This window comes from Tauraco erythrolophus, chromosome 8 (assembly GCF_009769465.1).
Source record: "Tauraco erythrolophus isolate bTauEry1 chromosome 8, bTauEry1.pri, whole genome shotgun sequence".
Classification (NCBI taxonomy): domain Eukaryota; kingdom Metazoa; phylum Chordata; class Aves; order Musophagiformes; family Musophagidae; genus Tauraco; species Tauraco erythrolophus.
The window spans coordinates 4717372-4744535 of record NC_141472.1 but is presented as its reverse complement, the minus strand read 5'-3'; the positions used below and the strand labels follow the sequence as shown (position 1 = coordinate 4744535).

Below are 27164 nucleotides of genomic sequence, written 5' to 3'. Positions count from 1 at the left end.
TTGATGAAAGGTGAAAGCCCACAGACTTTTGTTTCCTGTCTTCTTTAAGACACCTGTTGATCAGCAGAAATCATCTAAGGTGTTGTGTGTTGGGTTTTTTAGGGAAATCTTACAGTAAAATACATTTCTTCTCTCAAAGCGCCCAATGGTGCGACTGAAGTCATGGCCCTGGACCAGTGCTGGGAGGTTTTTGGGTAAACACCTACACATTTTTATATATTTCCATCTGAAGCCAGGGTGATTTTGTTTTCAAATGATAAAGTACAGATTTGCTCACAAGAAAAAAAAGACAATTGTGTATATTCTGAAAAGGATTATGTAAAAAGAGGTGTCTCTACTACCCGTAGTAAATATATCGTTTTTTATAAATGGTTCGTTTAGCTCAATGTCTAGTCAGATGTCAAGCAGCTTTCAAAGGGATGTGGTCGTAGCTGTCTCTTTATACAGTTGCCTGCTTATGTCCAGACATGTTCTACATTTATCTACATATTTTCCTCTTGTTTAAGATGAAATTAAGAGCACAAGTGCTTCAATGCTTTTGCTTGAATGTAGGCTCTGGTTGGCCGTTCATCGTGCCCAGAATGGGCTGTAGACTTCAGAGTATATCATAGAATCATAGAATGGTTAGGGCTGGAAGGGACCTTCAAAGGTCACCTAGTCCAACCCCCCTGCAAGGAACAGGGCTATCTCCAACTAGATCAGGTTGCTCAGGGAGATCAGGTTGCTCAGGGTTATGTTACATATGTTACATCTCAGGTGTCACAATACAGTGGCTTTGCTCTTCCTTGCGTCCTCTTGGAACAGCATGATGGCCTCTGTGTAACCCACTCAGATGCCATCTCAGCATAGGGTAGAGTCTACATTTTTTCCTCTCTTCACAAAACCTAAAAAACTGTACCAGGCTGTCTGTTCGAAGGAAAACAAAGTGTATATTTCTTACAACTATATTAAAATGTCCTTTCCAAAGTGATCCTTGTTGTAACGATCAGCTAATACAAGAAATATGGTTATGACTAAATGAGTTTTCTCATTTTCTGTAACTTTTTTAAGAACATGAAACGTGGTTTTGTGAACTTTAGGAAATGGGATCTCGCTTAAACCCAGTTACGTCATGTTTGACTCGACTGTTTTAATGGGTAACCCTTTTTAACCCATTAACAAATTTGCTCATGCGATCGCTCTTTCTGATTTATCTTCTGGTAACTTGTAGAACCGCAGATATGCGAATGCCTTAAAAAAAAAAAAGAAATAAAGCATTTCTAAACTAATTTCTTGAGACAGACGTAGCACTTGTGATCCATCTCCAAACTAAGCACCATTGCTACCTCTTGATTTTTGGATCTTGTTGGCAGTTGACATGCAGGGACATTGACACATCTTCCTTCAAAATCCATCTGTAGGTACCCCTTGGTGCTAGGCCAGCAAGAAAACGTGCCTGGTGTGGAGACATTTCACTCACTGAGTTCTAGAGTTATGGGTACATTTTGTAACGTTTCAATGACTCTGAAGCAGTTCTGTGTCTGGAAGATGCTAATTCAATGTGTATAAATTCCCTTTGCAGGTAAGATGAGTCAGTTAAAGAGGATGATGGAATATTTTCTCGTTAGGTTCCTTATTCTGTTTTTCAGCTATAATGACGAGAGGATACTAGTTGCCCAACATGCATTAACTGCATCTCTGAAAGATCTTCATGATGAAAGTCATCCTCATTCCTGTTCCTCTGAGTGAATTGGACATCTGATGTGTATAAACAGTATGACAAGTCAGACCATGCCATTATTTTTTCTATGTGTTCATACACAGACATGTGGACATGTGTGTGTATATATATTTTTTTTTTCTTGGTCTTAGGAGAGATTTGAGGAAGGAGAATGGGGTGGGTGGAAGGAAGAGTGACAGCATCTTTGTAGTGTTGAACCAGTTCAGTGTGTCCTAGGAGGCTGGTCATGTCATGAAGGGTCCAGGGAGTGTTGCTACCTATCTGGCAAGTGTATGTAGTGGGGTCATTGATGCCACCCATCCTGTGACCAGAGGACAAGGTGTGAAAGTAAAGAAAAACGAGGCAATCGAGAAATACTGTAAACTAGAATAATGAAGAAGGTTCTGTTCTACCATAGAATGAAAAAAAAAAAAAAAAAATATTTTTGTTATCTCACCCCTACAAAGGATTAAGGACCAGAGGTACAACTGTTCAGCAAAATTATTTTTTAATGCAGGACACTCCTTTTGATTAAAAAAATAAAAAAATATTTCACAAAAATCCCATTATAGTGCAGAGTTTCTGAGGGTTGTTCACTAAGACCTTTTTGGTCCCGAAATTTCACAACATGAAGTGTGAATCCTTTCTGCACAATAATACGGAACACAGTTTTAAAAAAAAAAAAAACCCACACTTTTTTTTTTTTTTTTCCTGCCGGTGATCTTGGTTTTGTTATTCAGTAGCTGCTGTATTAAATTGGATTTTGTGTCCATCATTATTAAAATGTGAAGTGTGTCGGTCACAAAGCATACATTTCAGGGCAGTTAGCTGAATAATTCTTTTCTTTATTATCCCAAATTACTGCTGAGCTCTGGAGAGGTGAGCAGTTTAGCCAATTATTGCCATTTGAGCTGGATTTGTGGGTGATTAGCTCCTGGTCGAATTCAGTCCTGGCAAGGGCTTTGAAGCCTTGGCTTGTGTGATTTTCACAGCGGTGAGGTAGGAATAGACGCGGCTAATGACAGGAAGGTCGCGTGGGTGATGTGACCTGCGCGGGGGGGGCTCGGGTTTAGCAAATAGGGCATCCACAATAACAAGTGTGTCACTAACCCCGCCGTGCATAATCGGAGTTTTATAGGATTGTTGGAGATGCTGACAGCTCAATTAAAGTGTAACCCTTTGTACCGTACACCCCGGCGGAATGACAGAAATATTACCAACAAAAAAAAGGGAGGGGGCCACAAGGGAACTGGTTAAAGATCCAGTTTTCTTTTGCTTTTCCCCCCACCTTCGTCGGAGCCTGCACGGAACAAGCTGCAAAAAGCATCCGTTTGGGAAAATAATAGGTTGTCCAGGGGAGGGGGGGGTATGGTGCCAAACATGGCTACAAAAAAAAAAAAAAAAAAGCTGCTGCTCTTAAGTGGTCTTCCTGATGTTTCTATGGAAACACTATAGTATCAGGATAGAAAGTTAAAATTGGGTTTTAAGCTTTTCATGGCTTTTCTCCCATGAACACCCTCCCCACCCCCCCCCCTAAATCTCCACTTTATATAAAATATGATAAAGAGAATTTCAGGGTTCAGGGAACGGAGCGCTGCTGTAACGAGAGCCCTGTCATCTACCTAGAAGTAGTGATGTCTGCAGGATGACTCCTTTTTTTATTTTTAAATCATCCCCCTCAACACTCAGCTTGTTTCTTAGGGGAAATAAATGTTTCGTTATTTCTTTTTCACGCCTTCACCCTACCACCGCTTCTACCGCCGTGTGCGTTTCCTCTCCGAGAGCCTTTCCCGAATTAACCGTGCCGTGCCAGCTTGCACCGAATCGGTTCCCCTACGTTGTCTTTCCTTTTAATTTTAGCCGGAGTAGCAGCGTTTCACCAAGGTGGTCGGCGTGGGCGCTGACTCTGTTTGCGGGCAGCGTAGTTAGAGCGCGGCGCGTGATGCCGGAGCTGCGGCGAGGGGTAAGAGTTCGAACGGAGCCGATGGCTGCCAGCTCCTCCGCCGCTGGCTTAGACCCCTTGGCACTTAGACCCCTTGGCATCAGCCATCTGGTTCCTCCGGCACGACGATGATGATTTGCATCGCAGCGCGTTTCACGTTAGCGCTGACGGTGGTGTCAGGGAAACCACAACTGCCGATGCCAAGGGGTTAATAAACCAACTACTTGAGATTATTAAGGGCTGTGATGATTATTTTTTTTTTTTTTTTTTAACAGTCGAGGGTAAACGGAACAAACCTCGGAAGGCAACAGAGGGAGAAACTACTGTAGGGCAGGAAAATATTGTGACTTGCGAGGTGCTGCGCCTCGTTCAGAGTGGTGAGCTGGGTTTAGAGCCAGAGCCGTTCTTTTAAATATGTAATTGCATTTTGTAACACACTTGGATATTCAAACTCTGTAGAAAGGACAGATAAATAACTGTAGAGTATCCAATGTGCTACTGGTTTTGTAAAGTTTAATTTCAGAGATAATCATAAGCTAGGGCTAACAAAGGAGAGCACGTTTCACAAAGCTGTCAGTTGAAGGAGTACTCAAGAGGTCTACTTAGCTGAACATCTCCATCCTTTAACTATATGTACTGCATTGTCTTTTGACGTGCCGCATTGGGAGTCTGGAGTATTATCCTGGCCGTTGTGCAGAGGGATGTAGCGTTGGACTTGCGATGCTCTGCCAGAGCGGTGTGTTTATTGCTCCATTTGGATAGTACAGCAGGGCTGGGCATTGAGCTTTCCATTCCCGTTCTTCTTTGGACACCAGGGTGACTGCTCTTGCATGATCATCTTTCTGCCTCTAAAGAAAGTTGCTCGTTAGGTGGGTGAATGTGATGTGCCGGATGAAGGCTTCCTGTTTTCTACTCCACAAATTGCAGTGCAGTCAGCTCTTCTCAACCACATCAAGCTTACAAGTAAGGTTAATAGGTTCCTATGCTCAGCAAGATCCCAAGGAATCCTTGTCCATGCCATGTTGGAAGTACCTTTTGAAAAACTGCAGCTGCAAGCTGAGTAGTTGTGAAAACTTCCCTTAAAATTATTTGCTGCATTATCAGAGGAGCTTGTGTATTACCCACAGTTGGCAGATAAGGTCAAAATCTGGAGGCTGAATTGTTGGAGCATCTCGAAAACAAAAATGCAGTAACAGTGAGCACTAAGTTGGTTCTTCCCGTTTACCACGTCTTTAGAGCTGATGCTCCTTGCAGAAATTCATTCGGTAGCTGTTCTTCACTGGAGGTGACAATCTTCATTGCTGGTACTACTGTGAACTGTAAGACTTGCTTCATCAGCACTGGGATTTAATTTTTTTTTTTTAGTAAAGCTTTCTAATTTTTTATTAGTAGCCTGTGTACAGAGAGCTCAGAAGGTAATGGGTTGCAGGTTGATCATCCTTCAAGTTTTAGCAAAGCCATTGTCTTTTGCTCTGAGTTGGATCTTGGAGCTTCTCTTTCCATTGACTCCAGATGGAAATAGTGGCTGATCAGCCTTAGCATTAGGTAACCAGTCATGGTGTAATCACCTGCTGCGCTGAGTTACTGCCTTGTGTTTAGGGAACGTTAGGAGACAATTGGGTTCAATGTTCTGGTTTCATTTCCTCATAAAGCCGGTGGATAACATAGATTTGAGCAGTTTCTTCAATGGGGAAGCACCTTTGAATCGGTCACAAAACTCTGCTACTGTTGTACTGCCAGTTTTTGAGGAAGGCGTGTGGGTTTTTTCTGTGTGCCTGGCTCCAGTAAGAATATACAGGGTCTTTTAGGGTGGTTTATTTTTTGCAGATAGGTACTGAAGCTTGAGAATGTTTGAGGTCTCCTGTTTTCAGACCTCTTTAGAAGCATTCCACTTTCCTGTAGCCTTTGTTTTGTGGTTCAGCTGGTCCTCAGTTGTGTCCTGTTACTGTAAGATATGTTTACTACAGGTTTCCAGCTGTAAAAGTTAAACAGCTTCATTGTCCAAATTGTCCAGGAGACATCATTAAGTTCCTGGAAAAAAAAAAAAAAGACTTAAATTTGGCAGATCAAGAAAACAAGTTACTTTTGTGTGGAAGGATTCCAAATACACTGGACATCTTCAGCTGTTTATTCCCTAGGGGATTAGTTGCCTACTCTGATATCTACTCAGATTAGTTTTTGAAGAGAGAGCGACGACTATAAGGTTCCTATAGCATGCAAGTATTGTTTGTAGGTGAAATATTTTGAACTGGTGTCTACCATATGCTGGAAGAATAGACTTTAAGACGAGAAACTTCATACAGTCGAATATTCTGAAAGCAAAAAATACCAATAAAGAATTAATTGCTTGGTTTTTATTAGGATAATCCAGACTGCTAGCTAGGCTAGCTAGAGTTGACTAGTCGTGCAAACCTGGAGGATTTACCAACATATGTTCACCGTGTTAATAGATTTAGAGGAAGTGGATGTTTTATTGACCAAAATTCCTATGTAATAGTTGTCTGTGACCCTGACTATGAATGGTTGCATCCGTGGTTGAGTGAGGATGTTTGACAAGCATGAGGGGATTATTTTTTGGGGGGAACAGGATGCAAATGATAGAGCTATAGAAAATTCATAGCACCGCTAGCTGCTAATCATAGTTATGAGAACTAAAGACCTGAGTGGAAAAATTAAGAATTTATGCTGTTAAGTGCAAGATTGCATATTTCATTCTGTCAAAACAGCATCAGGGTAACAGTATGGGGTTGGCTAAAAATTAAGGAGGTGGGTGGGGGAAAGCTTTCATGATGCTAGTACCTCAGCCATGGCAGTGGTGTAAGTTTCCAGAAGAAAATAGAAACCAAAGTATTGTATTTTCCTTTCAAGAAGGTCCAGTCTTGGCTCTGCTGACTTCCAGAAGGCCCTGCCATTTTTACTTGGCATGTTAAGAAAAGTCAAAGGTACTAGGTCTTATTAAGAAAAAAAAAAAAAAAAAAAAAAAAAAACAAACCACGCACACACACACACACAAAAAACCCACAAACAAACAAAAAAAAGCCAACCCTCAAGTCAAGTGCTACAGCTGGAGCAAATACAAAAAACCTGCAGTCAGGTAAGCTGTGATCACTGGTATCACCCTGTTTGTGAAACCCTTTGTATCCTGTGGCCCCTGGAAAATCCAAAATACGCGGGAAAGTGGGAAAATTAAAATGGAGCACAACAGGGCATGCAAAGTATGTTGCTCCCTGCATGGGATCAATTCTGTGGGCCAAGCAGCGGTTGTAGACACCTCTCTGATGGTCAGCATGTGCATTTTAATGACATTTATTTGTGGGAACTACCTAAGTTTGTTCTGCTACCATCTGTCCAGCCTGCTTGGAAAATTAAGGCATCTCACCCCCCAGCATCTTTGATGCAGTGTTAAGCAACTTCGGGAGGTTCCTCTCTTCAATGCTGCTTAAAACCTGAAATATTTCCATAAAACAAATTCTTAGTTGTTTCACCCTTTGTTGTTTAAGCCAGCAAGGTTTGCAGCTCACGGGCAGGCATCTAGAGCGGCGAGATTTAGCCGATTCGTGCGTAGTCAGATGGACTGTGGGTATTAGTATTAAATATTAGTATTTATTAGGGTATTAAATGTGGGTCCCTTGACTGGTGTTGGGGTGTTTTGCTTTGTTTTTTTTTTACCTTAAGTCAAATCAATCCTACACTGGTGGCTTTTCATCAGCTGCTCCTGCTCTGGCAGTGACGATGGGGCTGCAGAGCCTGATGGCAGTCTGTAACTTCTCCTGGTGCCCTGAAGCTCAACAACATAAGCTGATTGACTCAGTTAGGGCCCCAGTCTCTAACAGCCAACGCAATCAATAAATCTTTGTTGGTAAATAATTGCTATTGAACAGAGTTTTAATATAAATTTATGAGTGGTGTTTTATCACAGCTTGAGGCTACAGCAAGCCACTGAGTGATGGATTTCAGATAACACTTACATTCATTACATTAACTTTGTAAGTTATTTAAAGCTTGTACACTTAACATTGCTTTTGGCTCGCAATGACCTCCTGGGACCAGGCGTAGCATACACATCACTAATCAAGAGCTCACGGTACGTACCGACGGTTCCTCCGTTGGCTTCGCGCGGTGACGCGGTTCCTTGAGCAAAACCCGAGGAGTGAAGTTCACGCGCTCCGCTCGAAGTCTTTTTCCTGTGGCTCATTAAAAGTCCAAGCTAGTGGAATCTGGTAGGAGAAGCGTTCCTCCGTTAAACGCAGAGTTGCAGTTTTGGGGGGAAGGTGGTAAAAAATGGAATTTGAAGTGTGAAATTCTCCTCAGTTTGTGAGGAAATTGGAGGTGTTAAATTCTTCGTGTTGAATCTGGAGGCTTTGGGTCAGCTACACCGGACTGCAGGGCTAAAATATGAAGACTGCAACAAATGAAAGATTTCATACAAATCAGGAGAAATAATGTTATCTGATTCATAATGATTTGAGGCAGAGATTATTTCAACAAAAAAAAAAAAAAGGAGAAAAGAAAAAAACCAGCAGTATTTTGAAGAAGTAGTTGATTTACTTAGTCCCTTACTGCATAGCTGGGCGATTAAATGTTATTTTTTCGATGTGCTGTGTATACATGGGGGCCTGTTTGGCCATGACTGGAGACATGCCCAAGCTACCTCTAAATTGCCCCAGAGGTACCGAAGGTCAGAGGGAACCGATATATCTCGTTTCCTAGGCTGAGTATCTGATGTGACTTAAATGTAGACATAATGTGACTGAAGTGAAGGGCTTTTCCTTTATTTTTAAGCAACATTTCTTGTCCTATCTGGGCCATTTATTTTTTTTTTTACGTGTAATTAGTGTTAAAGTGCGTTTATAACTGGTCTAAACTCCAATACTAAGAGCGTTTCTCTGCACTGTTCCATAAAATCACCGCGGAGAAAGTGGTGGTCTCCGGCCTTGGGGAAGAAAAGTGTGGTTTATATGGGCTTCTCCACTTCGTAACACTGAGTTAGCTCCTTGTAGTCAGAGCAGCTTCCTCTGCAGGTACTGGAGATATTTTGAATTCTCACATAATATGAAAATCTGTTCTTTTTGCTGAAGTAATGCCGAAAGAAAATCAGTTGGGAAGCGTGGTTTGTTAGGCACAAGTAGGTGCTGAGTATTATTTTTTTACGTGAAAGCACACAATTCCATTTTAAAAGCAAGGCGAAACCCCATTTTGAATCATTCTCTTCATTTAGATCCAAAACCAGAATTTCGTCATTCACACTCAAATGGTAGCAAAAGCTCTGTGTAGTAAAAATCATGGAAGTAGTGGGTTTTTACTATTTATTGAGTTTATAATTACTGCAAATTGAAAATTGCGTAAGTAGTGATGTGCTTTCTGTAAAGCAAAGTGACAGTTAAAATAGTGTGAAATAGATATACTTTACTTTTTTTTTTTTAATTTCAGAAAAAGGCAAGGAGCTAGGGGGGGTGGGGGGTGGAAATCACCATTGTGCTCTTCACAGCTTTTTCCCCATGAAAAGGTCTGAAGAAGAAACCAGAGCAGGGAAGCGGTAATTCTTGATCCCCGCAGCACAGCGATAAGTAGAATTGGGTCCCCCGAAACACGGGCGAGGTGAGGTGTGAAAGATTGGAAAGGTGAAGTGACGGATCACCTACTATAGACAAACATCCAAGTCAAAGGCAGAAAGAAGCTTTCATTTTCCCAGCAGAAGAAAACAACGTCTCTAACCAGTGCAAGACGGTAATTGGGACGTGCGACTCGCGCTCGCAGGAGCTTTTGTAAGGAAGCGTTTCAGAAACCCCGTTCTCTGTTGTAAAAGTTTGAGTCGTAGCAAGGAACAGCACAAAAAAAAAACAACAAAAAAAAAGAAATCTGACCTCCAGACGGTCAGAAGGTTCGGAGTTTGTACCGCTGTGTGATTCAGTCATCCAGCACAAGCCTTTCTTTACGGCCCCGTCCACAGGTTGCTTTGAATCGCGAACGGTTGTTCTCTGAAGTTTTATTCCAAGTGTGCGTCCAGGAACAGGCAGCTGGGAACGTGGCTTTTCCGCTGGGATCATCACTGGTTGCGAAAGGAGAGTTGTCGGTTCGTGCGGAGTGTGGTGAGGGACTTCAGCCGTGAGTCAAAACATCTGGAATAGAGGGAGGAAAAAAAATTGCCGATCCCTAGAGGTCTTCTACTTGTGTAGAATTGCCCCTTGTCCACTTGTGGCTTTGGGATTGGGTCCGCAGAGAGATTGCTTTGTAAAGCTGCAGGTTTAATCGGAAAACAGGTAGCATAACTCGCTTTCAAGGTTTTAACCTGCTTTAACAAAAACAACTCCCTAGGAGTTGGATGCACCATGCTTGATAGTGCATCTTTCTGTGTTCTGTTTTCCCATTTTTTTTTAAGTTCCGTGGAAAATGAGAATGGAAAAACTCATTTTATGGAGATGAGAGAACTGAAGTTTGTATTTTTGATCATAGAATGGTTTGAGTTGGAAGGGACCTCAAAGATCATCTAGTTCCAAGCCCTCTGCCGTGGGCAGGGTCACCCTGCACTACAACAGGTTGCTCAAAGCCTCATCCAACCTGGCCTCGAGTACTTCCAGGGATGGGGCAGCCACAGCTTCTCTGGGCAACCTGTTCCAGTGCCTCACCACCCTCAGAGAGAAGAATTTCTTCCTTAGATCCAATCTAAATCTCCCCTCTTTCAGTTTAAAGCCATTGCTCCTTGTCCTGTCACTACATATCCTTGTAAAAAGTCCCTCTCCAGCTTTCTTGTAGCCCCTTTAGGCACTGGAAGGTTGCTAGAAGGTCTCCTGGGAGCCTTCTCTTCTCCAGACTGAACAGCCCCAACTCTCTCAGCCTGTCTCCATAGCAGAGGTGCTCCAGCCCTTGGATGATCTTTATAGCTCTCCTCTGGACCCACTCCAACAGGTTGATGTCATTCTTATGTTGGGGACCCCAGAGCTTAACGCAGCACTGCAGGGGGACGTCTCATGAGAGCAGAGCAGTGGTGCAGAATCACCTCCCTCGACCTACTGGCTACACTTCTTTTGATTCCTGGTTGTGATTTAATGAAGTGAATATGAGTGTCCACTTTTGTCTGAATTTGATCTGTGGAACTAGTGAGTCCCTGTGGTAGGTGCTGTACATGATGTTTCCACCAGGACGTTTCAATAAGGCTTTCAGTAACCAAAGTACTGTGTGAACTCATTAGGAGCCACCTTCAGACTTGGTTTTGGAAATAAAAATTCCCTAGGGAAGTGCATTGCTAAAGCAAGATCTTTGATGTACCACCCTCAGCGTGCTACAGCATGTTACGTTTTGCCTTTCTAAGTGACTTCCTATTTAGAATCATAGAATCATAGAATGGTTTGAGTTGGAAGGTACCTCAAAGATCATCTAGTTCCAACCCCCTGCCATGGGCAGGGACACCCTCCACTACACCAGGTTGCCCAAAGCCTCATCCAACCTGGCCTTGAACACTTCCAAGGATGGGGCAGCCACAGCTTCTCTGGGCAACCTGTTGGTTGTAACCGTTTAACAGGTTAACATGCAGTAGTAGTCCTTGTCCATTTAAACACGACGATGACTTTTTATCTCAGCTGTTGATTGTTAGCATCCATCACTGATGTTTGGGTTGAATATGATTTGTGGAAAGGCTAGCCACCTTGCCTACCTCCTTTCCTCCCTGATCATACCTCTTTCATTAAATTATCCAGAATTTATTGGAAAAGCTTTGTATTTGCCTTGTTTCCGTTTTGCTGCTCTTACCTGGAATTGGTGTGTCTCTTGCTGGAGTGAGTAGTTAGGAGGACATCCATTGCAGTGTCACCCTACTGAAAAGGGAATAAATGTATGCATTTCCCAATTCATGGAGAGACTGAGCCTGGAGAACAAGGAGTCCCCAGGGTCATGCTGAAGGGGACACAAGCCACGTAGTAGGATCCTTGCTCAACCTGGGGTTCATTGTTTATTTTAGCGGGCTGGGAAATGCAACGAGTGCTGTGTCTTTATCAACGAGGGGTGCATATTATTCAGTGTCACATTAAAACGTGCTTTCCCGAAGAATGGAATTCAGTGCAAAAGGGGTTTTCTCTACCCATTGGACAAAGCCAGCACTGATGCAGTCTTTTCTGGTTTTATGACTTGCTTTATGACAGCTGCACTTAGAGTTTTTCCTCCTGAATTGCAAACACGGAAGCTGCCGATGGACAAAACATACATCATGGGAGAAGCAGGGGAAAATGAGAAAACATATCTAAAAACGTTGGCAATTATATTTATCTCTTTCTGTGTCTTAAATAGTTGTGCGTTGGCCAAAAAAAGTGTTTACCTCTTTTTTCTTTTTTTCCTCTAACAGGGTATGCTGCTAAAGCGAAGTGGCAAGTCGTTGAATAAAGAGTGGAAGAAGAAATATGTGACGTTATGTGACAACGGTGTGCTGACCTACCATCCTAGTTTACACGTAAGTACGCCGTGCTCTCTGTACGTTCAGTAATGTCAGGCCCTAGAAAAGCAGCGTTAGCGAGTTTGTTCTGATGTGATGTGCCCTCTTCCGTGAAGAAACTTCTCTCTCTTCATTCCCCTCCCTCTCAAAAAGGCATAATCTGAAACAAAATTTGCTGGTGCGCGTCCATGAGTACAGTCGAGTTCCTTTGAAGCCCCTGGAACAGGAGTTCCCTCCCATCCAAAAGGCAGCTGAAATGGTTTAAGCCTTTATTTTGTGCTGATGCTTTTATGGACTTGTTGATCCCAAGGTTAAAAAACAAGAGAAGCGTTTCGTAAGAAAAAGTGTCCTAGATGTAGGAGAGAGTGAGGAAAGCTTCTGGTATTTGTCAGTGTGCAGTGGTTATGGCTTATTCAGAAGTAATTCCAAGTAGCCTTTTGAAAACGGCATAGCTATTAAAATATGTGCCATAAAACTTTTTCATGTTAAGGCGTCTGTTGTTGTCTTCAGACTGTCAGAGGAGGAAGCGGGCCCTTCTCTGTCTCCCAGGAGATTCCCAGCTCCTTCACTTGCCGTGTAGTACAGGCAAGAGTAAAACACAGAAAATGTGGTGTGAACTGCACCAAGGTCTTTGGAATGGTCTCAGGTCTTACATTTTATCACAGAATCATAGAACTGTTTGGGTTGGAAGGGACCTTAAACATCATTTAGTTGCAACCCCCCTGTCACAGGCAGGGACACCCTCCACTACACCAGGTTGCTCAAAGCCTCATCCAACCTGGCCTTGAACACTTCCAGGGATGGGGCAGCCACAGCTTCTCTGGGCAACCTGTGCCAGTGCCTCAGCACCCTCTGAGTGAAGAATTTCTTCCTTAGATCTAATCTAAATCTCCCCTCTTTCAGTTTAAAGCCATTGCCCCTTGTCTTATTGTTTATCATCATATCCTGTACGAAATCCAGAGGGTAGCCAGTTGAAACGTTTTAGGACCAGTTCTTTCTAAACCTTCTGGTGTCATTTTGAGCTCCTGGGCACTTTTTCATTAAGGAGTGAAAATCAAGGTTTCAAACAAATGAATTTCTGTAGATGTGCACCGGGGCTTATGGACCTGCACGTGGATCTGGCAGGAAACCTGTGCTTGAGATGAGTGGTGTGTCAGGAGCCTCACTGATGCTGTGCTTGCACCGACTTGCTGGTCCCTGTCTACTGAATATCAGCACTTGCTCTGGCTTGGCACAAGATTTCGTAGTCTCAGATTCTGCCATAGCAATGCTTTGCTGTAGTTTCTGATGATGTGTCCATGTCTCTTGAAAATTACTTGGTAAGTTAGATGACAGCTAGCTTCAAGGCATTGCTACATTCCATCAGAAATCTTGTCCCTCAGCCCTTGTGTTCTGGAGCAAGGTTTTGTCTGGGTTTGTTTTTTTTTTTTGTGACACTGGACAAGTTTGTCTGACCTCTTTGGCCGTTCTTTAATTTTGGGGAATTCTGCTGTGAAGTAGTCCCAAAATACCGGAATCCTATCTTGGCCTTGCTCACAGAAGGGAGGTACGAATACTGCATGCCTTTGAGGAAGCCCCCATGGAGCTCCCACATGAGTTTTCCTCAGATTGTGTTGGCCAACTGTGGGTCATCAAGCAAGGAGGAGGCAAGCTGCCATTGTCTGCGCCCAAGTCCCTTCCTTGCTTTGTAGAAGAGCTCTATTGTTCCTGGTGGCTGCTGTGCACGTGTTAGTTTTTCATTGCCTCTCGCAGACAATAGAGTCCTTCTTCTCTGTAGGCTTCCCTGGAGCTGCTTAGTCTCCCCCAGAGCGAGAATCCATGGAGATTAGAGGTAATTACTTTGAGATTAGAGGTAAATCCATTGGAGATTAGAGAGAATCCATTTAAAGAAGAAGTAATTACTAGCCTGTAATTGTTTCCCTCTGTCCCCCACTGTGCCCCCCCGCCCCCAAGAAAAAGGTACACGGCTCCGTATTTCCATTTGCTCAGACCTCCTTCCGTAGATTGGAGAGGTTTAGAACGTACGACTTTCGCCTGGCTGTGTGTGGGTAGGTGGTGGTGAGGGACCATGCTGAGCTCCTGGCTCACAAGAAGCTACTGGGAAAAATGTTGTACTCATTCAGGGGCTTCTTGAGGCACCTCTACTGAATCTGCTCTGTAGGAGCATGTAGGGTTCTGTTCCTTGGTGTTAAAATCTTACTGCGATGTTATTTCTCTTATAAATTATGCTGGTTTAGTGCCTTATTTCTGTTGTCTTCAGCCTTCGAAGAATCACTGTGTTACTTCTGCAGTACATTTCCATACTGTCAATGGACTGTTTATTGTCAATTAACCATTGTTAGTATACCCTGCAGAGCATTCTTCATCCGTCAGGTGATGGTACGTGAGTAGCATCTTCTCCACCCTGTGCAAACCACAGTGGGAGGAAGAGGCAGGACCAGATTTTTGAAGTCAATTGCACTCCCAGCACTGTTTGTACAAAGCTTTGTAGGCAGGAAAGTCAGAATTTCCTCTTGGGTATTGCCAAGTGAATGGATTTTCCCCCAAAGAGGACTCTGATAACGTGTTTCTGGTTTGGTTTTGCTAGTTTCTGTTCATCTGTAACTGGTTGGTGCTTTTTTCGCAGCACACCAAAGAAACTGATGAATTTTTAATACTGTGCTTGCATTACTGTTTGGGATAATGTCTTACGTTATTTTGAAAAATAAGGACCTTATTCCTATCAACCTTCCCTTTAAATAGCATTGAAGAAAAGAACTTTTGTTGACCATCTAAAGTCAGTTTCCTAAACTCATAAAAAAAGCCTGGCTCTAATCTGACCCGCTAGTTAGATTTGGATTATCTCAAGTATGCAGGTCGTTTTGGTCATACAAAATTTTGCAGTTGGAATTCTGTGAAGTGGAAGGTGGGCTAAGCCTCTGGTGGTGGCAGGAAAAAGTAAATTTAGAAGATAATTTGTTTTTTTCCAGACCATGGTTTGAGTCAGAAGGTAAGACCTGCATCGGAAGAACCTATTATAATATTTGATGGCTGATAGTGAGCGGTGTGTTAAATACTGTTGGAGATGTGGCCAGAAGTGGGTCGGTTGTCTCTGTCAGGTGTGTTCAGTAGAAGCTCAGGCACGAAGGCAGCGTTTTTAACGTGGAGAACGTGTCCGTATTGCAGAAATGGGTACTGTTGTCCTCCTTGAATAAAGGATTGGCTACAGAATGAAAGGGTTTGGGGTGGGGAGTGAAAATCAAATGAGTACCTTTCTTACAGAGGAGGTATCGCTGGAAGGGTCAGGCCTGTTTGGTAGGGCAGCATGTTGAAATGATTGCTGTATTGTGCCAGCTAAATGAGTAACTGCTGATGCCACCAGGTTGATGTTTGACACAATAGCTAAATTCATATTCTTTCTTTTCAAGAAAGTGAAGGGAGAGAAAAATGGGGAAAGAAAAGTGTATGTACATAAGCACCCTACTGTTTTCTGACTTGGTCATGTCAGTTTTTTTCAAGAGCCTCAAACCTTCCCATCCCTTGGGATGCTGAGGAGCTATGCTGATAGAAAATGGTGGGGATAATGAGAGAGAACTTTGACCTGCAGGCTTCAAAGTTCACCGTAGCTACTTATTCATCTTACGCTTCTGGAGTAGAGCCGTTGAGTGGATGACTAAAATTCTGGCCGACAAATTCAGCGTCAGCCTCCCCAGAGGGACCCGAGGGAATTTGTCTAGGCATCTCTTGGCTTTTAATGGCAGAATGCCATGTGCGAGGAGGGCTCCCGAAATGTATTCACTAGGATACCTGCTGGGCAGCGTTACACGCCGCTTCTTTATCTAAGCCTTATCCCGATGAATAGCTGATGATGCTTCACCACTGTCTGGCTGCCAGAGGGTTGCCATCATGCTGCAGGTCAGTAGATGACAAAGCTTTAGCCACGAAATGTCCCGTTTTCTGCTCTTGTGTCCCCATCATCATCACTGCCCCTCATTTATCAAAAGAAGGAGGAGGGGGGGAAAGCTGAAAACAGCTTTTTTTTTTAGGGAAGGGTGCTTTTTTTCCCCTTTCATATTTGATCCGTTCTAGGTTTGATTTCAAATAAAAGCACAATGCTGTGGCATCTTATTGGGGAAGAACAGCTTCTTAAACACGTGAGAAGGAAGGTCTGATGCCCATCTAGAACATGCATGGTATGTAAATCCCGTGTACCTGCACAGCAAGGCTGATTTTTTGCTTGCTGAGGTCTGCATTTCAGTAACGCTTCTCTTGAACCTTGCTCCCAGCCTCACTGACCTGGTTTGGTAACCCACGTTGAGGTGTGCAGGATTGGAGCAGTGGTTGAGGAAGGGAAAAATCTGTCTCTGTCTCCTTGAGAAGCGTGTGGATTCAGCTGGTCTGCTCAGTTCATCTGACAGGAGCCACAGTTTCAAAACTTTTCCTTAAAAACAGCGCTGGCTGGGTGAGCAGGAGATGTGTCCTAGCTCACAGGGAGCACTAGCGATGTTGTTCTACCCTCAAATAAAATGATTTTTTTTTTTTTTAAAAAAAACAACCAAAATTTCATCCTGGTAAGGAGTTGTATCCAACGCTAAACTCAACTTTGTGCAGAAAGCTTCAACAATGTGTTATACAGACACATCCTCTTAGAAGACGATACAAAACAGACCCAATTCATGGTCCTGTCAAATTCGTTGAGACTTGGGGTGGGGAGCTGGGCTTTCAGTTGAGCTTTCTTTGCTTGGCTGTTTCCTCCAGGAAAAGCGGACTTGGTGAGAAATAGGAGGCTATTGAAAAAGTCCTCTGTGTTGGTTCCTGGAAGTGGTGTAGATCCATGCACTTTTCTCAGGTCCCATAAAACGCAGCGTTTTTCTTAAGAGCTGCAGTTGACATTTTTGACCATTATCGGTTCTTACGATTTTCCCGAATGATTTGAAAACAGAAAGCAGGCTTGCAAATGAAGTATTCCGTCTCGCCTCATTTTTTTTAAGAGATCCCCGTGCCAGCCGGGCTGCTCGGCGTCTGTGTGCGTGGGCTGGTGGCACCGGGACTGTCGGGCAGCAGAGCCGGGTGTCGCTCCAGCCCAGGGAGCCACGCTCCCCGGCATGTTTATGGATAACTGCCTGCAGACATCGTTTGGGTTTCAGCCTTATTTTCAGGGCTGCGTTACCCCAGGCTGTTTAATAGCTCCAAAGTGTGTTGTTTGTGTTGCTTTAATAGAAATAGTCATGCTCTTATATATTTCTAAAATACCACCATGTATGCTTTTTTTTTTTTTTTCTCCCTTCCCCCTGGTTTTGCTTCAGAGGAATGTAAAGCTGAATATTGGCTGGCTCTAGAAGCCCATCTAGCTGGCCTTTCTGAGGAACAACTAATCCTCAAATCAGGCTTTGGTAAATATATATTTGAAGTGACGAAAGGATGTGCATGCGTCGTTTTTCACTTAACACATAGCTCTGACGGCTGAAAGAGTAGTGATCAAAGAAAATTCTGTAGAGCGAAAATGAGGATATTATTTGAGCGGTGATGAAGATAAATCTGAAGCATATATAAGTTTTTATTACAGTTACTGCATCAATTAATATGCCTAAACCATTGGTTATGATAGAAAAAAATGAATGATAGAAAATACGTGTATGATAATTGCTTATTACAGTTGGTGAGTTGATGCCCTGTTTTCTGCTCACCACAACTGATGCTCTGGGTGGAAGCCTTTTCACCAAAGCCATGTTCAGAGCAACATTCTCCTTTCTCACGTTCTTGACTTAAATTTGCCAGAGTTTTCCTTTCTTAATTCTAGCGTGTTTCACTGTGAAATTACGTTGCTTCTGGGATAGCTAAAGGATAACCAACCTTTTTGGAAAAAAAAAAAAAAAGAGTGTTAATCACGCTGCCGTGACTTTTTTTGGTAAAGATACCTTACATAAAATGTATAACCACTGTGGTATATCTATAGACACCTCTCATGCACTTCATAGCTTCCTGGAAAACTTTTTTATTGTCTTAAAGATGTAATGGAATGAAGATCAGTTTGGGAGACAAGCTTAAAAACGGGTGAGGAAAATAGAAGTTACAATGTGTTTGCAGTCCTTAAGCAAGACCTATCATTTCAGATAGCTGTCAAGGCAAATTATTTTCCATCTTTCTGGCTTTGTGGCTTTTCAAAGTAGAAATATTCCTGCCTGAAAGTGCCTTTGCACCTGCTCTGCTCAGTGAAAAACCAGATTGCTGTTCCTGACAATCTGCAAGCCACCCTGTGAAACACTCCTCAAATACGTAATCCCAGCTGATAGAGAAGGAGAAGACAACTGATTATTCGCAGTAAATTCTTACAGTCCACTTCCATGACTCGTTACAGATACTCACAGGTCACCAAAATGCACAAATAAGGCGAATGTGAAGCATTTTTAGTTTCAAGTCCATTCATTTTGCAGGGCATGACAAGATTTATCGTGTCATTAGCAGAGGGTATTGTAACAAACACGAGGCTGCTGTTGCAGAGCTGTGCAAACTTGCAGTAAGTAGGAAGGAGCAGCAAACATGCATCTACTGCCTCTTCAAAAAGGCAGAGAAAATCTTTGGTATCGGAATGAGTTGCAATTTAAATGGCAAAATCCAAGCTGTTAATTAATCACGAGGTTTTATAAAATTAGAGCTTCCTGTCCAGCAGAGCAGTGGAGATAAACGCTTCATAAATTACTCAGGATGGTAAAACTCTGGTTTGTCTTCTACAGCGGTTCTTGCTACAAAGTCTGAATGGGAAGTGAGGTGCAGATAGAAGGATTTTCTGAAAATTGTATGAAAATGAGTGATCCATTTGGAAAAAAAAAAAAAAAAAAATTGGTGAAACTGCTTTTGTATGGAAAGTGTTGCCATAACTTCCTCCCCTGCCCCTGCTACACTGATGGGACTGATTAACGCCACGGTGTAGATATAGTCAATGCTTTTTATTACTGAAATTTAATGTTCTTGATTCCCAACGTGAATAAAACAGATTCGAGATGACCTTCTTTTTGTCAGGACAGAGTGCTTTAGGGTGATCAGTGTTTTCCAGAGTGCATTTTCATTCCGATGTTCTCCTCAGAAAATCACATTTCATTGCTTTTCTCAAGATTAACTATATATTATGAAGCTGAATGATATTATGCTGGTGTTTATCTGTGAGAGGGGAGGATGGCTAATTTAACAGGAACATTTGATGAATATATTCCACTGTGGCTCATAACCTGACGGTAGGTTTGTCGCTGAGGTCCTTCCCGAGACAGGCGGCGGGGAGAGGAGTTGGAGACTTTTGTTTCTCCTTAGGTGCGCCCGTGGCCCCGAATGGAAACCAATCAAGGAGCGATTTATGTTCATTAAGTGCTTGTCAAAACTGAAAAATTTTCTAATCAACAGCAATCTAGCGGAGGCCCCTCAATGGCTGGGAGTGTCGCCGCCGCAGCATCGGCTATTTGCCTGTTACAACTCTAGGCTAGAAATCCGCTGATGATTACATTAGGCTAAGCTGCGAAGTAAATGAACCATGTCTTATTTAGGTGCAACTAGCTTCAGTGTAGTCCTGCCCCGCAGGGCACTTTATAGCGTTTTATGGCTTTAAAATTAGTGTAGCTTCCCATTTGCTGCAGGGTGCTGCATGTTATGCCTTTGAACTCAATAAGCAAAGGGAAGGGGGCCTTTTGTTCCACCCCCCCGCACCCTTTTCTTCTTTTTTTGCAGTTTAGCAATTTTGTTTTGCATCTTTTCCAGACGGTGTTTTGCAATAAAAATGTCTGACTGCCACGTAGAGGCACAAAAGTCGAGGCTCCATCCGTTTACCGGTCTGCCGGGGGTTTGGGGGAAAAGGGGATTGGGTTTTGTTTTTTCGGGAAGCGGTCGTTGTTGAGGGTGAACAATAGGTTTAGTGGGTCCGATAGGTCAGCTCGCGAAATTGGAATTGTGTTTCGAAAAATATGCCACCCACAGTCTTTAAAATGTCATCCAGGAGTGCAACCGTAAACTTTCTTTTCCATCATAATTTTTATTTCACCTCAGATCAGGAAACGTTATCTCGGCCTCAGTAAGCTAAGCCTTAGGAGTGTTTTATCTCATTGAACAGTGGGGAAAAACTGGCACGAAAGGAAGGGTTTCGTTCTTGGAAGCTCAGGGTAAAGCAGGGACAGATCTGGGAAGGAGCCTGGGCCTGGGCCAGTTCCTAGCATTGGAAAAACAGGCTGCTTCTGAGAGATTTTAATAGCTCGAAATGAGAAAAAGTGTGATGTGCTTACTTGTCTACCATAAAAGACACGGGAAGACATTGTTCTCCGAGAGTCTATCTTGTTCGGTTTGCTGGGCGTTGGGAAAGGATGGCAGTGGGACACGTACGTGATGGAAGAAACACATGGAGAGGCTCTCTAGGGCAGAGATTTTTAATTTTTTCTTTTAACATATTCACATTATGACACATGACAGTCCTAACACGAGGGGTTTTGATCTGAGCTTTGAGTTCCGTGTACCTGGTGTCATGATGTGAAAACCATAGCTCCAGTCAAAGGGATTTCTGTGCAAGGTGGCACAGTCCAACGGAGCCCAGCCCCAGGAGGCCATGGTTGGTGTCTTCTACCACTTGATCCTTCTGTCTTCTTGATGGAGGTTTCTTAGCCAAGAAGAACAAGTTACAGCATTAGCCTTTTCGCCGCGATCCCAAGACAGAAACATAGTCCAAAGCAAGTTCAAGCAGAAGGAATCTGATCCAGTCTTCTGTTGCTGCCAGAGCAGGAGCGCAGTTGCCCGTGCAGGCTCGGGTTCTTTGGTGGCTCTCATTCTCCATGTGCTTCTTTTCCATTACCTTGGAAAATATTTCGCAGTTGGGCACGTGGAGAGGAAAACACCTGCCTTAAGGACAGGGGCATTTGTACTCCCATTTTGTGTGCAGGCAGCTATGCAGGAAAAGTGGGGGGGATTTAGGTCTCAGGGTACTAACTGATAAATATTGTGTTCAGTAACTCAGCGTTCATAGACCTTTTCTTGCTTAGCACACCGATAATGAAATACTGTCTTTTTGAACAACAGCCTACGTGGGAGAGGCCTTTGTGTGTGTGTGTGTGACAAGGGTGACCATCTCTTGCAATAGCAACGTTTGCAAATCCTCAAACTTTGTAATGTTTTTGATGTCCACGGTGTTACATGCCTAACATGAGCCACCTAAAGTCAGTTGAGGATCGTTCTAGGAGGAACCGTGCTGCCATGTGCTCAGTGGTCCTTCAGCAAAGTGTTTGAGATAACCGCGGTAGACTTGGATGATGTGAGTTTGAGTCTTAGCTTCATGGAAGCAGCGGCCAGCACCTTCTTCTGCCTTTCCCTTGCTCTCACCCATATATCCTGCTTTCCCTGAAAAAGGGGCCAAGCAGGCAGCAGCAGCACTAAGCGTGGCTGTGGAAGAAGAGATGTTTGGCTGTCATTTTGAGTTTTTTCACCTGGGAGAGTGTAGGCAGCTAGCTGGATGCATCACATAGCCAGAGTTGGGCTTGTGGCCCTTGATGGTATGTCTTCTCTGGCTTTGAGGGCAATCAAAAGCCTTTGGGGTGTATGGCAGCAAGGTTAGCCGCTGGCATAGAAAACAAAAGGAGTCCCCAGAATAGCCATGTTTCTTTTTGGTAGGTCTGTTTAGAAAACATCATCATACCCATTTGCTCAATTTGCATGTCTGAAAGGCTTCTCTTCAGTTAATTGGTTAAATTAATTTCTGCTGTTGTAAACAGAGAGCTGTATTAAGAGTAGAACTGAAGTAATTTTACTTTACATTATTCTGTGTCATGGCACATCGTTTCTTTCTTACTCAAGGCAGTTCATTTTGTGGTGCTGTCAAATAATATTTTGTGTCATCTTCAGTCAATGTAGCTTTTACGATTTTCGCTCGTATTTTAACGGTTTATTTAGTCCTCTAGATAATGGTCAATGGCCTTGAGTAGTCAAATTAACACCTCGGCAGCACTATATTTGAGCAAACCACTAACGGTAACCTCAGGATGAAAAGCAATGAGAATCAATATAGCAAGCGTATTTTTAGGGATTATTGATTGATTGATGCGTTCTGGCCTTAACTTGAAGAGGCAGCGTTGCCCCACAGCTGACTAAGATGAAGTTGCCAGTTACTGATAACTGCAGGACATTACCTGCCTAGTATTTCATGAGCTCGGAGATGAGATGGAGACCTTTTATAGTCCTTAGACGAAGAAACCGTGGCGTTGGCGGGGTCTGCAAAGCCCACCCAGCTGCAGGAAAACTCGACGCTCTTCTCCGGCTCGTACCAGCCGTTGAATCGGAGATGGCGTTGATTTGATTCCGCGCTGCCCGCTGTTCCTGTAGGGATCTATTTGGGACAACTGAGGCACTAGTGGCTTGTCTCCCCCCTCCCTGCTTCCGAAGGCAGCTCCGCAGAAGGTGGGAGCCGTGTTAAGCCGTGCTGCTGTCAGCAAGCTGAGAGCAGTGGGTCTCCCCGCCACAACTCTCAATTGCTAGCAGGTTTCTCTCATTGCACCTCATTTGCATCTGGGACATCAATTAGCATGTTTGTTGAGGCTAATTGAATGAAACTCAATCATAGCTCTTAATTGCTTGACTATGTGAAAAGAAATCACATTAATGCAGCTAATTAAGTGTATGGCAATAGATGCAACATAATTAGGAGCGAAACGTAAAAAACAAGCGATGATGAAGGTGCAAGGGACTGGGGCGCTGGCTTCTCCTCTTACCCACACCTTTGGGAAAGGTTCCCCTTCCTTTGCCACTTGCCTCTTTTTTTTTTTTTGCCCCCCTTTCCCCCCCCCCCGCCCACCCCGTGGTGCTGAATGATGAACATGGACAAGTTGAGAAGAAAAATGCAAATGGATTTGCAATTACTACTTTTTCAAGCTGTTGAGGGGCAGAAGATGGCACTTCTGGGGTGGCCCGCTGTTGAGTGGGCTCTAGGGACTTGTTAAGTGCTGTTTAAAAGTACTTGGCTTTGAATTACCCTCATGCCTTGTTAAAGGGTTTTTTCCCCTTTTTTCTCGGATCAGCATTTTCTACAACTAACATCTCAGGGAGTTATATCTGTAACATTTGCATATCAAAATCAGGCTTGCTGTCTTCTCTTTAACACAGCATATTCCAGATGACAGCAAGCCCCTCATCTGTTCTAATCTGATCAAACCCTCCATCGCGCTTCTGAAGCCGCGCCGTTGTTTTGTAGTTTTAACTTTTATTCCCCCAGTGCAGATCTGAAGGAGCGCGCGGGGGCGGATGCTCCGCCGACCGCGAACTTGGTGCTTGCCTCTCCTCCTCGGGGAGACGCGGAGATTATCGCTATGCATCTTGCACACAATGAAAGAGGCTTTATTATTTACATTTGATATATCCCTATAAATATTTAAGCTGACATTAATACCTATGTGGCATCTGTTGTGTTTGGGCACGTTCGTATAATAACAGTATGGCTACGGCGCATTTATTTCCTCTTTGCCGACGTTCACTTACTTTGTCGACTGGTTTATAGCTCACCTAAGCCTGGTTTATTCTCAATTAAAGGGGCTTTAATAATGCCCTGTCACGTCTCACAAGCTGGCAGGGTAGCAGGGAGATCGTCCGTGCCGTTCATCGGAAGAATTTGGAATAAACACCTTCTTAAATTTAAACGGAGTACGCTGGTGGATCTACATGAAATAAAACGTGTCTGTTAAAAAGAGTACATGCTGAGGTTTAGTCGCTATCTGATTAAGCCTCATTTTAGAGCCCATAAGCAATAAATGCTCAATTATGTTCTGCTTATTGTATTTTAATTTGTGAAGAACTGACACTGAACAAGAAAGTTATGCCAGCTTGATGATTTATGGGTGAAACCGCTTTGTTCATTTCTATCTAACACCTAGTGAATGAATTTCTACTAATGGATTGCTTTAGTTTCTTCGGGCAGCAGAGCTCTGTGTCCTCACCCCATAACTTGTTCAGATCCTCCCTTTTTACTGTTAATAATTCTCAAACAGCTGGGGTGGGGAAGGAAAAAAAAAAAAAAAAAAACACACAAGAAAAAAAAATGATGTGATGGCTTAGTTTTGGGTTTTTATCACAGCTTGATGTTAGCTGTGAAAAAATGAATGCTGGTCCAGTAGTAGATTCTTGATGTGTTTTGAGCAGAATGTGTAATTTGTGTTGGCCAAACTGTCAGAGGGAGATGGAAGGATCTTTATGAAGGAGCTGCTTGCTCCCCATGTCGTGGTGGCGGTGGTGTAGACCTCGGGTGTGCTTTTAGTCCATTCAGGTGATTGCTTGTAAAATTGGTGCTCTGGTGCGATGTACAGGTCTGTATGCTGCAGGTTTGGAACCAACCTGGTTAAATATCAGTAGTCTTTCGTATCACACCTTGTAAACTGGCTAAATCTTGCCTTAGACAACTGAGAGTTGTGTCTTTGCTGGCAAGTCTTTGCTCATGCAGATGCCCACAGCGTCACCCAGGCCTCTCTAAGTTGATCAAGTTGTGTCTGAAAAGGAATTAGAATTTTTGTCCCAGCTGCTCCGCATAGAAGACTGCTCAAGAAAACCGTTCCCTTGGTTTCCAGCTTAGCTCAAGAGCTTAAGCCCAGATCTTTTCCCAATCTTTAGTTCAAGTAGATGTTTTCCACTTGTGGTACATCTATCCAGATGTATTTTTCTGCAATGCTCTTACCTCTTTTCACCCTTGATTTTGCTATCCTATGCTACGCGTTTTGCGTGACTTCTCGTAAAATACAGTCTCGTCGTTTCTTTTAGTGTCTCGTAGTTATTTCAGTTTCAATTATTTTTTTTTCTGGAACGTGAATAACCACAACCACTTGTACCAGGAGATGAAAACTTTGGTGTCTTGTGTACTGCCTTTAACGTTCACCATCTCTACTGGAAATATCTCTTCTGATGTGTCCCAGGATTGCCTCCTCAGTGGCTGTCTCACCTTAATGAATTGTCCTTTGCCCTCTGATAAAGGCACTCGTGTCTGTTTGCTTTTCTGTTTTCATCTGAAGAAGCCCACAGACAATCTAGGGAATGCCTTTGAAGCTGGGAAGCAGAATCTCAAGTCTCTGTTTTTCCAGCAGCTTTTTACTGTTTGAAGAACTTTCTCATGGGTTTCTTGGGAGTCAGTGACTTGGCTCCAGTCAGTTGACCGCTGTCTTTCCGCAGCCGACTGGGCTTGTCTGCTTATTTCCTCTTTGTGGGCTTTCCAAACAAGAATTAGGAAAAGCCATTTCCACTTCTGGCTTGTGACTTTTAGTGCTTACTCTAACCAGACACAATTGGCATAATTTTTTCCCTTGTACAACTTTTTTGTGTATGTGGAGGAAGGATCATATTCTAAGGGAACAACGTTGTAATTGCAGAAACCTTCCCAGTCAGTACCCTTTCATAACTTTTGTGCCGGCTGACAGATTTCAGCCAAATTTGAGGGAGAAAGAGATAAGTGCATAAAATGTTGGCAGAGAGGAGATGCAAGTAAGCATTGTGATCTGATCTAGGTGGTCCTGTTCAGGCAGGGGGATTGGACTAGATGATCCTTTGAGGTCCCTTCCAGTCCCTAACAGTCTGTGATTCTGTGAGGGACGGTCAGCCTCGTCTCGTCCTTCTGTTTGGGCCCTTCTAGCTGGTGAACTCCTACATGTGGCTCAGAACCAGCCATGTTGTGAATTGCCTCTTGCCCAGCTGGTAGTTGGAGGGTGCATTAGAAAGCTCCAGACTTTTGGGAGTATTCGTAATGAGAAGTGTTGAAAGGATTATCAGGAAAGTGGAAGGAAGGGGAAGACCATGTGGTGGGTGCTGGCAGACAACATAGGGCAAAAGTCATACGAAACCAGGTTTCAATAGTTGTGTTGCTTACAGAACTACCTGTTTGATATTGGGGTTTGGTTTGTTGTTTTTTTTTTTTTCCCCGTTACCAGGACTATATGCAAAACGTTCACGGGAAGGAAATCGACTTGCTGAGAACCACTGTGAAAGTCCCCGGGAAGAGGCCACCCCGAGCCACGTCAGCTTGTGCACCCATTTCCAGTCCCAAAACAAACGGCCTCGCCAAGGACATGAGCAGTTTACACATCTCGCCAAATTCAGGTAAAAGACTACCGTGATAGGGTGGGGAAAAAAAGGGAAAGACTCCATTTCCAGTGTCTGTAGCCAGTTGTCATGTACTACTGGAGTGGGGATGATTCATATCTATTAATAATTTACAAATCCAAATAACCACTGATGTGTAACTACTTAAGCCCTGACTGCTGACCTGTCCTCCATGAGAGATTCTAAGTTTCTGAGTAACCTTCAACATCCATCTTTTTGTATTTGTTACCTTATAATTGCCGAAACCCTACATAATTTCACAGAAATTAACATACCTGAAGAATCGATGCTGCCTTTTGACTGATCTGTTGGGTCTAATGCTTTGGAAAAGCAGGGATGTATCATTGGAAAAGACTTTTGTTGCTGGAATCCACAGCACTTCTTTCCACCTTTAGAAGGACGTGTAATTTTGGACTTTCCAACAGCAAGATTCTTCTGTAGAAACCTATTTTAGTTCATTTATGGAAGTAGTTTATAGCTCCTTGTGAGCTCTTAACAAAGAAGTTTATTGTTCGCCGAAGTGCATGTCCATACAGCTAAGTGGATTTAAAAAATTACATTAAGGAAAAACATTTAAGACAATTTATCTTGTGAAACGCACGGCTTATACAAAACTCATAACGGTCTAGCGTTGGTACGGAAGTTTTGTCAGCGTTTTTGGGATGACATCCATAAAGTGCCGAGTGCCTTTTGCGTTTGTGATGAACGTAGACACCGCCGGCAGGTGCCAACAAATCCATCCAAACCCACTTCAGTCCCTGTGCAATCTGCACTACGCGGGTCGGATGAGCAACCACAGGAGGAACTGGGTCACTCTGCTGTTCAAGAGTCTTCTCTTGGGTAGTAATAGTTATCTTTTGCTTCAAGTCAAGATGTAATTCCCTGTGTTTTTGCGATGCGCGTTCCCCTGTATTAGGGGAAGAAGGAGAAGGATTTTCCTTCTGACTGTGGATGCTGCTTGTGGAGATGAATGCTTAAAAAACTAAAAGGAAAAAAAAAAGTCTTGTGGCTTTATAGTGGTGCCACTGAGC

At 43.3% G+C, this 27164-nt stretch overlaps 1 protein-coding gene across 1 annotated transcript in view; it reads left to right on the top strand.

Annotated features, from left to right (window-relative positions):
- AGAP1 (ArfGAP with GTPase domain, ankyrin repeat and PH domain 1) overlaps nucleotides 1–27164 on the top strand; it is a 303223-nt gene that overhangs the window by 151432 nt on the left and 124627 nt on the right. Inside the window, 2 exon segments of the mRNA XM_086615366.1 lie at nucleotides 11977–12081; nucleotides 25962–26130. Coding sequence (XP_086471492.1) covers nucleotides 11977–12081; nucleotides 25962–26130 — 274 coding nt within the window.